This window comes from Triturus cristatus, chromosome 9, assembly GCF_964204655.1.
Source record: "Triturus cristatus chromosome 9, aTriCri1.1, whole genome shotgun sequence".
Classification (NCBI taxonomy): domain Eukaryota; kingdom Metazoa; phylum Chordata; class Amphibia; order Caudata; family Salamandridae; genus Triturus; species Triturus cristatus.
The window spans coordinates 327,722,956-327,737,316 of NC_140592.1; the positions used below are offsets into that span (position 1 = coordinate 327,722,956).

The 14,361-nt window shown below is 42.5% G+C and overlaps 1 protein-coding gene across 2 annotated transcripts in view; it reads left to right on the plus strand.

Annotated features, from left to right (window-relative positions):
* Positions 1–14,361, plus strand: part of LOC146797862 (ubiquitin-like modifier-activating enzyme 1) — a 1,073,449-nt gene that overhangs the window by 546,679 nt on the left and 512,409 nt on the right. For both annotated transcript variants that reach the window (XM_085625059.1, XM_085625060.1), the window contains exon 21: positions 13,582–13,674. In XM_085625059.1, coding sequence (XP_085481185.1) covers positions 13,582–13,674 — 93 coding nt within the window. The remainder of the gene's footprint in view (positions 1–13,581; positions 13,675–14,361) is intronic.

Genomic DNA, 14,361 nt, shown 5'->3' on the forward strand with positions numbered 1-14,361 from the left:
AAGAGTATATGGTGCTGGGAGCTCGTCAAACCCGAACTCCACAGCACCATAATGGCAACACTGAAGACTGAGAAGTTTGGTATCAAACTTCTCAGCACATTAAACCCGCACTGATGCCAGTGTGGGATTTAATGTACAAAGAACTACAGAGGGCATCGTAGAGATGCCCCCTGAAACCTAACCTACAATCCACGTCTTGTCTGAGAGGCTGCCTAGGCTGCCACACAGCAGACATGTTGCTGGACCCCTGGGTGGAGAGCCCCCGGTCTCCTGGGCCTGCAACAATGCACATCCTGGGCGAGGTGCTAGGTCTCCTCCCCCAGGATGGGCAGGGGGAAGCTTCAAAGGCATGCCGCCTTTGTGAGATTCTCCAGGCCATTTGCTGTACCCAGCAACTGGTCCCCACCGGTTCTGACCCCCACTCTGGCGGGAAGACTGGCCGGAAACCCCAAGTAAGGACAGGGGATGTGCCAGCCTCTGCCAACCCAACCCCTCAGGTGGGGGAGGCGAGGTGAAGCACATCTCCGGGCTCTCGCCATCTTGAAGATGGGAAGCCCTGCCCAATCAGGACTAGGCTACTGCCCCCCTCCCACAGGAGAGTGGCAGGATAGGGGGTGTACCCACCCCAGGGCAGGGACCCATTGGTCCCTGCCCTTTACCTACCTGTAATGCCCCTAAATCTAGTATTTAGGGGCACCCTGAACCTTCCCTCTTCAGATTCCAGATTCTGAAAAAGTAAAGAAGAACAAGAAGAAAGAAGACCTGCCGTGCAGCTGCAAAGAAGAGGAAGACACCAACTGCTTTGGCCCCAGCCCTACCGGCCTGTCGACCCTCGAACCTGCTCCTGCTAAATCCCGGCACCTATTGTGGCCAGCAACCTCACAAACCCCGGAGGACCTGGCTACCTTGTGACTCTGAGTATCTGGGACTCCCATGAGCAGTGACTCTGCTCAAAGCAAGTTTCTAACCCCTGGCATCAGCCCGGAACCGCGAACCCTGCACACTCTGCATCCGCTAAGCCTGGCCTGTGCCGGAATGGACAAAGACCCCGAGGACATTCCCCCGGCGACTGTGACCCGGAATCCGGCACCCAAGGACCCATCTCGACGCTCCTGACGACGCCTGCAGCCTCAGAACCAGGGACCCCCCCAACCGCGATCAACAGAGGGTAAGATTTCCTGACATCAAAAGTCAACCCCTGTATCCGGCGCCCTGCGGCCCCCTGTGCTCGACTCCTGGGTACATACCTATCCTCCAACTACCCAACTTACCTCTCGAAGTAGTGGTGGCACTTGAAGAATCTTCGTCCCCGAGCTTGCAGCCTTTGTTCGTCCTTGAGCTTTCCCATTGAAATCCATTGAGCGCCCGAAGGCTCAAAAGCACCCTGCACCCAGCCGCCGAGTGGCCCTGGCAGTGCAACTTCTACTCCTACCTACTTCTCCATTTGCCCTGAGCAAGTGACCAGGAGCCCAGCTCCCACAGCCGCGTGGCCTGCTAGTCAGCGGCCACCAACCAAGGCCCCCCTGCCTCCCATAGGATAACATTGGGCCTAACTCACTCTGCACCTGGCCGCCCCAGTGCCGCTGAGGGTGTAACAACTGTACTTACCTGACCCTGGAAGACCCCTGAGTCTATGCCCAGAACCTTAACTCTACCAATCTAGTACTTACTCAAAAGCCGATAACTCACTTTTCTTCCATAGGGTAACATTGACTGGCTTCTTCTGAAATTTCTTCTGTGTGGAGTTTCTAAACTTTAAAATATTCACCTAAAATCAACCGAGTAACGAAAACGGAAATACTCACCTGCTATTTGGAGAGTTCCCAGTGCTGGATCTTGGTGCCCAGCACTGACCCTGAAAAGTACTTACAACCATACTTGCCACTAACTCAATTTTCTCCCATAGGAAACCATTGACTGTTTTTCTGTGAAATTTCTTCTAAGTGTCGATTTTTGCAAACTACAAATATTCTTTAAAAATCGTACCAACTGTGAAAACGTAATTACTTACCTGTTTTAGATAGATGCCCCAGTGCTGAGCCTAGGAGCCCAGCACTGGATTACAAAAGTAACAAGAACATACTTCACCCGTAACTTGAATTTTCTCCCATAGGAAACCATTGACTGTTTTTCTATGAAATTTCTTCTGTCGATTTTACAAACTTATAAATATTCTTTAAAAATCGCCTGTATAACTTAAACACAGTTTCTCAACTGCTTACAGGTGGTACACTAGTGCTGGATCCAGGATCCAACACTGACCTAGAAAAAGTACTCATAACCCCACTTACCTGCAAAGTGAATTTCCTTCCATAGGATAACATTGGTAGTTTGATTAGAAAAAGTTTCTAAGTGTCAACTTTTAAAATAGCAAAATATTGTTTAAAATTCACAACAGTAACTTAACTGAATTTACTCACTTGTTTCCAAGAACTGTCCCAGGACTGAATTTAGGATCCAGTCCTGGAGTCAGAAAAGTAATCCTGAAAGTAATCAAGTGCACATAACTTTAAAATTCCCATTGAGCTCAATGTATTATTGTGTTTGAAATTGTGTTGCCTATTGCAACAACCTGTAACTATTACCTACAAAAGTCAATTGCATATTGCAAAAGTATTTAACTAAAGCATCTAATTCTGAGAAAATATATTTTGATACCTATTGTTGGTTCTAAAATAAAACAACCATATATTTTTTATATAAACCATTGGCCTGGAGTTCATTTCTTGAGTGTGTGAGACCATCTGCTGACTGAGTGTGTACAACAAATGCTTTGCACTGTCCTCTGATACTGCCTTACTGCTCGACCAAGCTACCACTTTAGAGAGTAAGGTTATATCTAACTTTAACCTCTGCCAAACCTCTGGGGACTGTGTACTCTGTACACACTGTACCTATTTGGGAACAGTATATACAGAGCCACTCTCTCACAGGCTGCTACTGAAAGGTTGCATCCTTGGGTGGGGAATGGCACCTAAAGGGGAGCCTTACCCGGGTGGGGGAAATGCAGTAGAAACCAATTGCAGCTGCTTCAAATCGATGTCCAAGACTGGAAGGGTGAAATCGTCAATAAGCAGTGTATTTTCCACGACCATTGGACTCTCAGAGTGCCTGCATACATCCACGCAACCGGGAACCAGTGGCTTAAGACCGCAATGTGAGGGTTCAAATTCGGATTCTGATACTAACTCAGGGATCGCCTGTGTTGAGGTAAGAACTTTATCACTTACTTCCAGTTTTCAAAAGAATGTTGAGATAGCATTAAACCCCTTCAAAGAATTTAGATGTAGGGATTTGCTTCTCATGCGGTTTGATCTCGTTTTTTTACATGCACGTACATAAAATAGTCTCCCAGAGAGTAATTTCTTAGCTGTCATAGTTGTACTAGGACTAGGATGGACTGGTGGTAAACTTAATACAGTTGGGAAAGAAAATCAAGAAACCAGGACCCCCAGGTTTTCAACCAGATCTGGCTTGGGCAAATTAGAAGTGCCCAGGCACTTATCCACAATGATGATAGTAAATAACTACTCTGCAAGACGACTTGTGGTCAGCCTCCAATTATTGAAGGATTATTAATGGGGAACAGTGAGAAGCCAAGTCTCAGAGTTGAAAGCATGCAGCTTTGAATGCCCTCAAATATATCAGGGCTGAGGTGAGGAGATATTAAGGATCATAGGGACACAGCAAGAGTCAGACAAAATAGAGTAATGACACAGGGATTCCTTATTAGCCGGAGCACGGCTGCACCCAGGCCGCCAGCCAAAGCATTCTAATTCAGCAAGCACACATCCATTCTCCTCTCACAGAATCGCCCCACCATCAGCACAGCCCATACTACACACCGCCCCCCCCCCTTTGCGACACCTCACAATTATCAGCAGCCTCCAATGTTGTAATACCAGCCTGCCCGGTGCAAAAAAGGGGGATGGTGGCGAGACCTAACTGTGCCTTTAAAGACATGGCAACTGTATTAGGTAACCGGTTTGCCACAAGGGCACCCAGGGCCACATACGTCAGCACCAAAGAATCTGATGAGCAAATGCTGGGGAAGAGCTTCCCACTTTGGGGGCAACTTTAAGTGCTGGGGACATGGACGGGTGGCAGAAGTTGAGGTCTAGGGTGAAAATGGGCAGCGACCTGGACGTGGTTGCGGATGCTCATCTATGGGCTGCCTACAGGCGTCAGTCCAGCAAGAGCTGCGAGGCCTCCCCTCCTTTACCTGCCTTCCTTTTGCTCGAAGTCCCCCTGTTATTTCTCAGGAACTGGCGAGGCATATGGCTGATTTTTCTCTCCCCACTCACTGTGTCCTGCATTCAGAGTCCGCCGAGTCCTTTCCCCAGCCTTTCCTCTCCACACCCACCTCACTCCTCACTTGCACTGTTTCCGCTTCCTAGCACCGTTTGTCACTTCCAAAACTTCATTAAGTATCTTCTATTGGTTTTTGTATATATAGTTGTATATAATATTGTTTTTTAATTACTTTGTTGTGTTTTATTGTTTTTTATGTTATGCGTTCTTATTATTTTTTAGTTTGTTTATTTTTTTGATTTGGTAATATCTTCAAAGATTTTTTAGTTTAGTTGAATTGAATTATGTATTGGCGACCTGTTCGGTATGTAGGGGAATAGAGTGGGAAGTCTAAAAAAGTATTTTGTAATTGTCTATAAATAGTTTATTTTAAAAATGTTAATTTGTTAATTATATCCATAATTATGTAAATTATTTTATTTTTTAATTATGTAATAGACAATTAAAAACATGGTAATTTAACTTAATTTGATAATTGGATAATTGATTTTGTAAACTATTTAATTGTTTATGTAATTAATTGTATAGTAGTGTTTGTTATATTAATGTGTATTATATTTTTTTCTTGTATTATTTTCATTTATTTTTGTGGGTGTTGGACTTTTAGGGCACTAGTGTGGGCAGTATTTTGAATCTATGTTTTAAATGTTTTTAGTTGGTAGAATATTTAAATATAAACTTATTTATAACTTTGTTAATTTAGTAAATTTAGTTTTCAATATTTATATAATTTATGTAGTGATAAACTATTATATTTTATATATATTTGTTTAAAAAAATGTAATCTATTTTATATATATATTTAGGTTTTTTTCAATTTTAGGAATGGAAATAGTAAATCTGAGCTTTCCAAAGTTTAACATTTCCGCTATCGTTGTTTACGTTGGAATGACAAGAGTAAATCTGACCCCTCCAAACTCCAACACTTTCTCACTGTTGCTCAAGTTGGGGTGGGAATAGTATGTCCTGACCCTCCAAAGTTCTGTACTCCTCCGGGTAATAGTAAACTCGACCCCTCAAGAGTTCTGCAGTTTTCCTCCTGTTGCTCAGGTTAGAGTGGGAGTAGTGAATTTGACCCCTCCAATTTTTTATGTGAATTTAAAAAAACGTTTTCAACAAATACTTTTCAATTTTAGCAATTGTGTTGAGCACATTGTTAATTAAATTTATTATCTTGTTGTTATTTCCTATTTAATTCTAGTATTGAATTTTATGTTTGTTTTTTGCATTTATTTTACAGCATAGTATAGATTTTTATTTTATGTTTACAAGATAAAAAAATATTTTTTATATTATGTTTATTTTTTAATGTAATCATTTTTAATTAACTTATGTTTTTTAAGTTAATGTTTAATATTTACTATTTGATGTTGTAATCAGTATTTTTGTAGTTTCGATACAAAGTATGTAAAATTTATATTTGTAACCTTGAAATATTTCAGCAATACTCTGTCATACAACCCATGGGGAAGACTTATTTATCATTGCTGCTTTGATGGATCTTGATGCTGCTGTCAATGAGTGGGGCTTCCAGGGGTACCATGTAGTGGTTGAAGATGATGGGGACATTCTGAGGCTACTATCTGGATGAGTTGGTGGCTTTGGTGAGCCATTGCAAAACTATATCAGAGAAGTCTATTTTTGATTCTAGTATGAAAAATGGTGCTTGACTGTATTGAAGGCTGAAGAACGTTCAAGAGGATCGGGCGCATGTGTCATACTTATCAGTGATCAAGACAGCATTGTTGAATACCAGAAAAGTAACAGTTTCCATGCTTCAGCCTACTCTGAAGCAGATTCGTAGTCCGGTAGAATTTATCATATGATTTTCTAATTGAGTGCAATCTGCTTCCCAGTAATTGTTTCTATGAATGATAGATGGGTGAAAGGGAACATTTTTAGCAATGGAAGGATCTGCCCTGCTTTGAGATGATCTGGGAAGTTTCCTTAAGTTAGGCATGTGAGGGCCCCTCTTTGGAGGACCTTCATGGTGGATGATGGGAAAATGTTGTCATTGATGGTGACTTCCCGGCAGTTGAGGTGGTCAGTGAGTTCAGTGTGTTAGAGGAGAGCAAAGGCTGCACATTAGGGAATTGAGGGATTGAAGATTGGAGGCAGCATGGTTTGCGATTTGATGTGTTCGATATGACTTCTGATTTTGTTAACCTTCTCAGTGAGAAATTGATTGATGGTGCTGCATTTGTCGACTGATTGTGAGATTAGGGTATACCATCACTATATTACATGTTTAAATTGCATGACAACCTGACCAATACATCACAAGGTAAGTTTAGGTAAGTAAATGTTGACTTAAGAAAAGCAAAAATGTAGGCGCCTTGATGAATAGCAATAAATCTAGTAGATGCAATATTTTTGTATGTCAGTATTATCAACCTTGCTTTAGTGGCATTTAAATACAATTAGTGGGTCTGGAAGGGTATTATTTCTGTGCTTGACTCCCTTGAAAATGGCTTTGCTTCTATTGGTCAATTTGTTGGCTGTAATCCTGTAAAAGTGTGCTTGGCTGTGGTGATAAGGTATACCTGCATGTGGTGCACAGTGTTTTGAGTTGGGTATGATCATTAAAACCTCTGGTCGTTCTTCATGTCTTTCTTATCATTGTATGGAGCCCGTGTTCTCCAAAGGCGCTCAAGGATACAGAGGTGCTGAAGGTTTGGGTAGGGAGGATCATGTTTTTAATGATTTTGAAGTCCATATGGTTTGGTGAGCCTAATAAGTTCTTCTTCTAGAAAGTCCAGGGGAAAGTTCTGAAAGTAGCAGTAACCTAGTCCATCTGTGTTTCTCTTTTGCATTGGTGTGCCTTAAAGGATGGAAAAGGGGATGGTGAGCTGATTGGTTCAGTCAAGAGACATTAGGTTTTGCATTTTATCAGGCTCAGGCTGTTAAAATGTGACATAGGTGAAGAATTTGGAGTACGTAGGTTCATTAATTTTGTTGCTTGAAACACATGTGGATCGATATCATTGTTTAGTGCTTGAATCTCTGTAGAAGTTGAAGTCTGCATGGAATGTGGCATGGGTGCTCTGATTAGAGGCAAAAGCAATGATGTCTTTGTTTTCATCATTGACAACCTTGTTGCGCCTGGCAGAATGTGTATGTCAGACTGAAGGTGGTTTTCTCAGATGGTGTATAGGGAAAGTATCAAGTTAAATGCTTTAATAACTTGAGTGCTACTGGTTTGCTAAGGGTTAGGGCCAGGTAGACCTATGGGTGCCTACGAGTCCACTGCCTCTTTTGTGTGTGTGGTTGGGGCATTGGCTGCTGTGCCCTGAGAGCATGCTAATGGCTAAGGCGTTTGTGGTGAGGTCGCATGATCCATGTTTCTGTGATAACGAGTTTATCTAGATTATGATTTGTGATATCTGTGATGTTAGGGACAATTAGAGCAGCAGAATGTTAATTGATGAGCATGAGAAGGATTGTGTGTGTTGATGTCTATGTTGGTGAGTGACATGGATGAGGTTATGGGTGTTTGCTATAAAAGCAAAGTTTGTGTGCTGGGTTTGTTATGTTTGTGAGTCACATGATGAAGATGAAGGTAGAGTTCTAGCCCAGGGCCCTTCCCAGACGTAAACAATACAAACAGGTAACACCTTTGTCTGCGGGCTCCATTGCAGTGGAGTGTCCTGAGAGGGCTGCTAAAGAACAATGCAGAAATGAGTGGTGACTAACTGTGGTGGTGAACATAGACAGAGGTCATGTGACCTATTTGGTTCCGCAGGCAGCTTGGGTAGTGGTGATGGGCTGTATTTCAATGGTTAGCAAGAGTTTTGAATAACCTCAGGTCGTGGTTGTCCATCATGCTGGCTGTTAGGGCGTTGTTGGGGCGTTTCAGAAGTGCTATTGGTTTTATTTGAATGAGTGATGAGGGTGAGAATGTGTAGCAAGTGGTGATATGCATAGGCAGATGTCATATGAGCCAGTCTATTCTGCTGGCTGCTGAGGTGACATGGGGGATTTGGGAGCAATGATTGGCTCTTATTGAATGCTGGTGAGGGCAGGAAAGACGAGGAAGGTGGTCATTGCCGGTGGTGTTGGACGTAGTTTGACAATAACATGGTCTACTCTGTTGCGCCGGCTTCTGAGAGGATGTGGGAGCAGTGAGTGTCTCTTTATGTCTCGCCTGCAGGTAGAATGCATGCGCGGTCACTATGGCGACAATCTCTTGTTTCTACAAAAAAACCTCTAAAAAGTCACTTTTAGTCCACCCATTACTTACCATTTCTTGACATCCTTATCAGTCTTCTTTACCACTTTCTAATTCGGCAGAATATGCGAGGCATCACTGCCATTTGTTTTGGAACGCATGGACCAAGTACAGATTAATTCATGTTAATTAGTGGTAATCCACTGCTTGTGCTGTAATTGAGGTACTATTTCTTCTTTTTTGCCATTTTGTTTTGTAGCGTGAACTCGACTCAAAGGTATCAGCGCTTTGCATGAGTACCAGTGACATTCCAAATCAAATTATTTCTTTTTTAGTGCTTTAAATGAGCATCAATTATATTCCATAACTTCACATTCTTTATTTTTTTAAGCAAATGGAGATTAAGTGATTTGCCCAGAATCACAGGATGTTGAGCTGACACCCAGACTAGAACCTTGTTTCCCAGTTCCAAAGTCGGCATCTCTGCAAGTAGTGCCACATCCTTCTTCCCCCTCCCATTCAGTGCCATGCCTCTCTCGTTGCTTTTAGCCATGCTACACAGCAGCTGCTCTGTTGTACAACAAACCGACAAATAAACATTGTCAAAAAAACACATCGTCACATATGCGAGACCTATTGGATTTGCCAGTGCTTGTTGAATGAGTGGTAAAGTGTGGCAAGTGATTGAAACTTTTGCACTAGTTACATTTCACTATATTGGATTATCCAAAAGATGAATAGATTTATTCATCAGAACCTAAATCTGTCGAATTAAAACAGGAATCCAATGCCAATGGCAGAAAAAGCTCTTTGACAAAGTGAATGAAAACATTTAAATTGTATAAGTAAATCGAGTTAGCAATGTAGCAAGCTAAAAGCAGATATTGTTATTCAAAACATAGACATAACATATTGAGCTCAATATACAAATCAAAGGCAAAACCGCAATATTGAAAGTAGCAATGTATAAAAGGCACATAGTGTGTTGAAATTTCCTGATTTGCAGTGTGCCCTTTCTGACTCCTAACAAATCACAAAGGAAATGGGGCACATAATGGTTGTGTACCCCCCCCCCCCCCCTTTGCGATACACTATGCCATGCCTCAGTGGTTGCGGCCACATGTGGTTGCAAACCATTGACTTTTTACGACTGTCGCAAGGAGATAGGAAGGCATCCCGAAGTGGTGACGGTCCCTAAGGGACAGTTTCCTCCATGTCAGTTGAGGCTGAGGGCATTAGGGGGCTTTGGGGGAGTGGAGGCCCACATGGGACTGCTTCATACCGCTCAATGCTATTCATTGCATGGCAACTTTCATTTTTGGAAAGCAGTCATGTTCCTTTAAGGGGCAGGGCTGCTTGTAAAAAGCAACATCAACATTACAAGAATGCAAATGCATGGGCTGTCCCTCCGAGGTATTGGTTCCTGCATTCTCTGGGATGTGCAAAAGGACTCATGCCTATGAATGTCCATGCAGGCCCTTGTGGTTGGGCATTCCACCCTGTGGCTGATTAGTACGTCAGTCACCAATGTCACATGAAGGTGGTATCTCAAAGCAGTTGTTGTCCAAGTACACTGACTTCACTGCAACCTCATCTTAGTACATCATGGCCATAATTCCTCCAAACGTCTTCTCAAAGCTTTAAAGCTACTGGATAATCTTAATTCTAATTGTGTCTGTGTTAATCGTTGGTGTCCAGATTAACATCAATTTGTGGGGTAAATTAAGAAGACTGTCAAATGGCCTATAATCAACTATGGACCTTCTCTAAGGAAACCTAGACATCTCCACACATTTTGTGAAGACTAGCAGTCAAGTTTCTACCCTCCATTTCAATTTGAGAAGGGCACGCAAAGGCTTTCCTCTCAGTAGGAGACTGGAATAGCCCTGCTGGATGCCTCTTCTGTGGAGTCTGCAGTCCTGTATTATCGCCATGTAATCCCAGTTTTTTTTTATTATGATGCACAATTTTTAAATCAGCTGTTACTAGAACTGGGAGTTTTGTGTAACAAATATGCTAAGGACACCCTTTAAACTTTCTAGCTCTTCTAGTCAAGGTGATCGGCAGGCTTCACGCTTCATCATTTTCAGAAATGCTAATATATTTAGGATTTGGCTCAATTTCAATGAATCTAAAACTGAATTTCTGCTTTGTTTCCCTCAAATAATTTTTAAAAAGAAATGTCTATAGTAGCACATCCTCTTTCTCGCTAATTTGTAAGGTGTGCCCTGGAGTGACACATTCTGTTTGCACCTGGATTTTTCTCCCCTTAGGGCATATATGTGCGCCACATGGCACTTAGAAAAATGCATTTTTCTAGGAATTTGCAAATTACCATCAACTACAAGTTGGTGGTAATTTGCGATTCCTAATGCCAATTCGCAATTTGCGATAGCTACAAGAATTGCATAAAACTGCATTCGCAATTTAGGTAATCGCAAATAATTGTGATTACCCATATTGCGAATTACAAATGTTTGATACATTGCAAAAAGCGTTGATACATCTGGCTCATAGTCCCTCGTGCATTGTATTGCCAGACCATAGGAGTCTGAACAATACATAAACAGTATGAGATTAGAGAAATACTCCTGTGGGCAGAGCCAAAGCCTACATGTTGTATATTTTAAAGAATTAATAACAGTAGGTATTGCAGGCTGCTGACCTGTCAAGCCAGACCTAAAGAAGGTACTGAATAGGCACCAGTTCTTTCACTGCACATATATTCCAAACTGGGAACTCTGATGATGAAAGGGAAATTTTAGCACCAACCAGAAGGAGGGAAGAAATAGCAGAACTAGAATAAGGGCTGGATAAAAAAAATCAAGAATTTTAATGCCACTAAAGTTAGAAAAAGAGAACTGCATTAAAAGAGACTTTATAGGTAGAAGGCTGAGCATAAGTGCCTTAGAGTAGCTGGATAGAGATACGTATCACTAGTATGCACTGTTATTCCACCTAGACCCTTCCTTATTACTTATACCCAACATTCGTTATACAAAAAGACAGAGTCCTACTGCACATATGAACTCATAACAAATGGTGCCTCATGCAATAACAAACAGTCCAGCCTACATAATATACTTTACAACAAGCATGTTATGCCAATAACATGAATCATAACCTATGATAAACAGAATCAGGTACCCTACTCATGTTATAACATAGAACACACTGTGATTACTCACTATGGTTTCAGTGTCACGGGAGGCTGATGTCATATTGTCAATAACATAACATGACCTCTCATAAGTAAAATCATTCCAAGTTACTAATTTTTCAACAAACACATCGTGATAACTTATTATAGTTTCAGTATTACATGAGGTGGGGATTATAATGCCAATAGAAGGGCATAACCTATATTAATTACAAACGGGTACCCATACTAATTTTATAACAAACACGCTAATAACATACTATGGTTTCAGGGTCACATGAGGTTGAGATTATAATGCCAATAACAGAGCATGACCTCTGATAACTAGAATCAGATTCTACTACTCATGTTATAACAAACACGCGGCAGTCACTTAGGATGGTTTCAGTAACACACAGGGCTCAGGTTGTTATGTCTAAAGAAGATAGTTCATGGAGAGTGGCAAAGACAGGAGTAGGAAGCGCTTCCAAGAGTTATTCCTTTACCATCCTTTACAGCTCTCCTTTGCTTGAGGATTACTCACCCGTTCATGGTCTGACATGGATCTCGCAGCCAGGTCACAGCTCCTGCGTCCACTGCTGGAGAATGCCACTTACGCAGCTCCTTCCTTCCATCTTGTAGGCATTGGCCTTCCTTATCCCGTTGCAGATTTAGAGGTTGGACAGCGAAGTTGCTTCTTCTCTTCTGCAAGAAGATGGAGAAAGTGTGATTAGGCAAACAAATGGCAAAAGGAAAACAGACTTCACTGAGATGGAGGAACACAGATATGTAATGACCAAGAGAGGATGATGTTCTATGTTAAGTTTTGATCTTATGTATGATGAAGTGTATTCAAAAGCCACACAAGCAGTGATAATTCAGAAAGCTAAGTAGTATTCCTCGCCCTCTCGCCATCAGACTAGGCTTTTCATACCTGATCTGTTTCATGGATTTGGTGTCTCTGGGACTCCTGGGTACCTTTCATTCATTTGTCCTGCCCTCCTTTATCCTTCAACTTGCCGCACTAATGGTCCTAGCCCCCTACTGCCTCTAGTGGTCACCCTTCATCTTCCCACCAATCCAACAATATTCCCAATTGTCAGACATTTCTACTCCCAACCTTCTCCTACCCAATAGCCGACCATGCTGCCTCAGGGCTTCCAGTTTGCGTTCGACAGGTTGAGCGCACCATGCAGGACTTTGTCAACACTGCTGTATCTGATCCACTCTATTACCATGAACAACATGGACCTAGTGTCATGGTCAGAAAAGCACACCCCTTCCCAGAGCTGTACATAAATGACAACAAGACAGGCGCCATGGCCGGGGACCAAAGCCTAACATGAAACCACTCTCTAGTCTATAGCTGACAGTCTGTTGGAGTGTAAGGTGTCAGTGGTGTGACAGTGAGTGAGCCTCTACTCGTGAGAAGAAAGTGGTGTGGCAATGCTTCCCTGTTGAAGAGCATCTTTTCATGAGTGAAACTCAATTGAAGTGTGTGATGTGGGAATGAGTGAGAGTCCATTGAAGGATTTGCAGTGAGTGACTTGGCAATGAGTGAGACTCCACTGAATTCCAAGAGGCCACTGACAGGGACTGAGAAAAGCTCAGTTGGCTTGATGAGTTCAGTGATGTTGTGAATGAGTGATGAGCAGCAGTTGACGTTAATGAAACCTTCGATTTGAGCGAGTGTTAAACGCAATTGTAGTGCATAACTCTAGAGATACAGAATTACTAAGTGAGTCTCCATTGGATAGAATTACTAAATAGGAAATCCAACGCGGTGTACGAGGAGGGGTGAGTAAAGGAGTCACACTGTGAGTGTTTCACAGTTGTGTCAACCCTCACCATTGTGTAGTAACGCACTGTTCGTTTCTCTGTTTTTATGTGACATTTTTCTTTTTCATTCAAGTTGTCTTTTGTTTGCTTCTCTAAATGTATATTCTTGATTGTTTTCCCACAGGATGATGATAGCAACTTCCACATGGACTTCATAGTGGCAACCTCCAACCTCCGAGCTGAGAATTACTGCATACCCCAGGCCGATCGCCACAAGGTAAAGGGGCTGAGTGGGAGCCGGGAGTTTGGTATATGTTCACAATTCAGAATCCTCTTGTTCATGAGTCTTCTTATTTGACTCAGACCCTCGTTCTTCCTCTTGTTCCCTCTTCACTATAATGAACTTGTGCAATAGCCATTTCACAGTTGCTCCACACTTGTGACTTGGTGAACCCCTCTGCGTTACCATGATAGGGGTATGAGCTTGAATCCAGAGCCAGTAGTGAGGAAGAAGAAGGTTGCAGCAGTCTCCAAAGCACCTTCTTGGTGAATGAGTACACCGATACCGACACAGTAGTGATTTTAATTAGTCGGGGTTGGCATAGGTGGACACCCTGAATTATAGTCAAGAGGACCACTAAGCCACAGGATTAGCCTGTTCAATGTGGGTGGGTGATGGGAAAAGTGTGGTGACATAAAATGCCTTATGGGAAATGACTGCATCAGGTGCACCATTGACGCACAGATTAGATGGGGTGCCTCCAACTTCCAACCACAGCAATTGATTGGGTTTATCTTTTCTGAGACCAGAGAACCATGATCACACGTTTGTTAATGGCTAGGGTGTGTGGGTACTTTCCTTGTGTGTTAGAATAAGTATATGAGGAGGTCGAATAGCGGCTGCTACAGGACTCGGGTGGCGGGGCAGAGGGGTGGAGGGAGAAAAAAAAACACCTTTAATGGC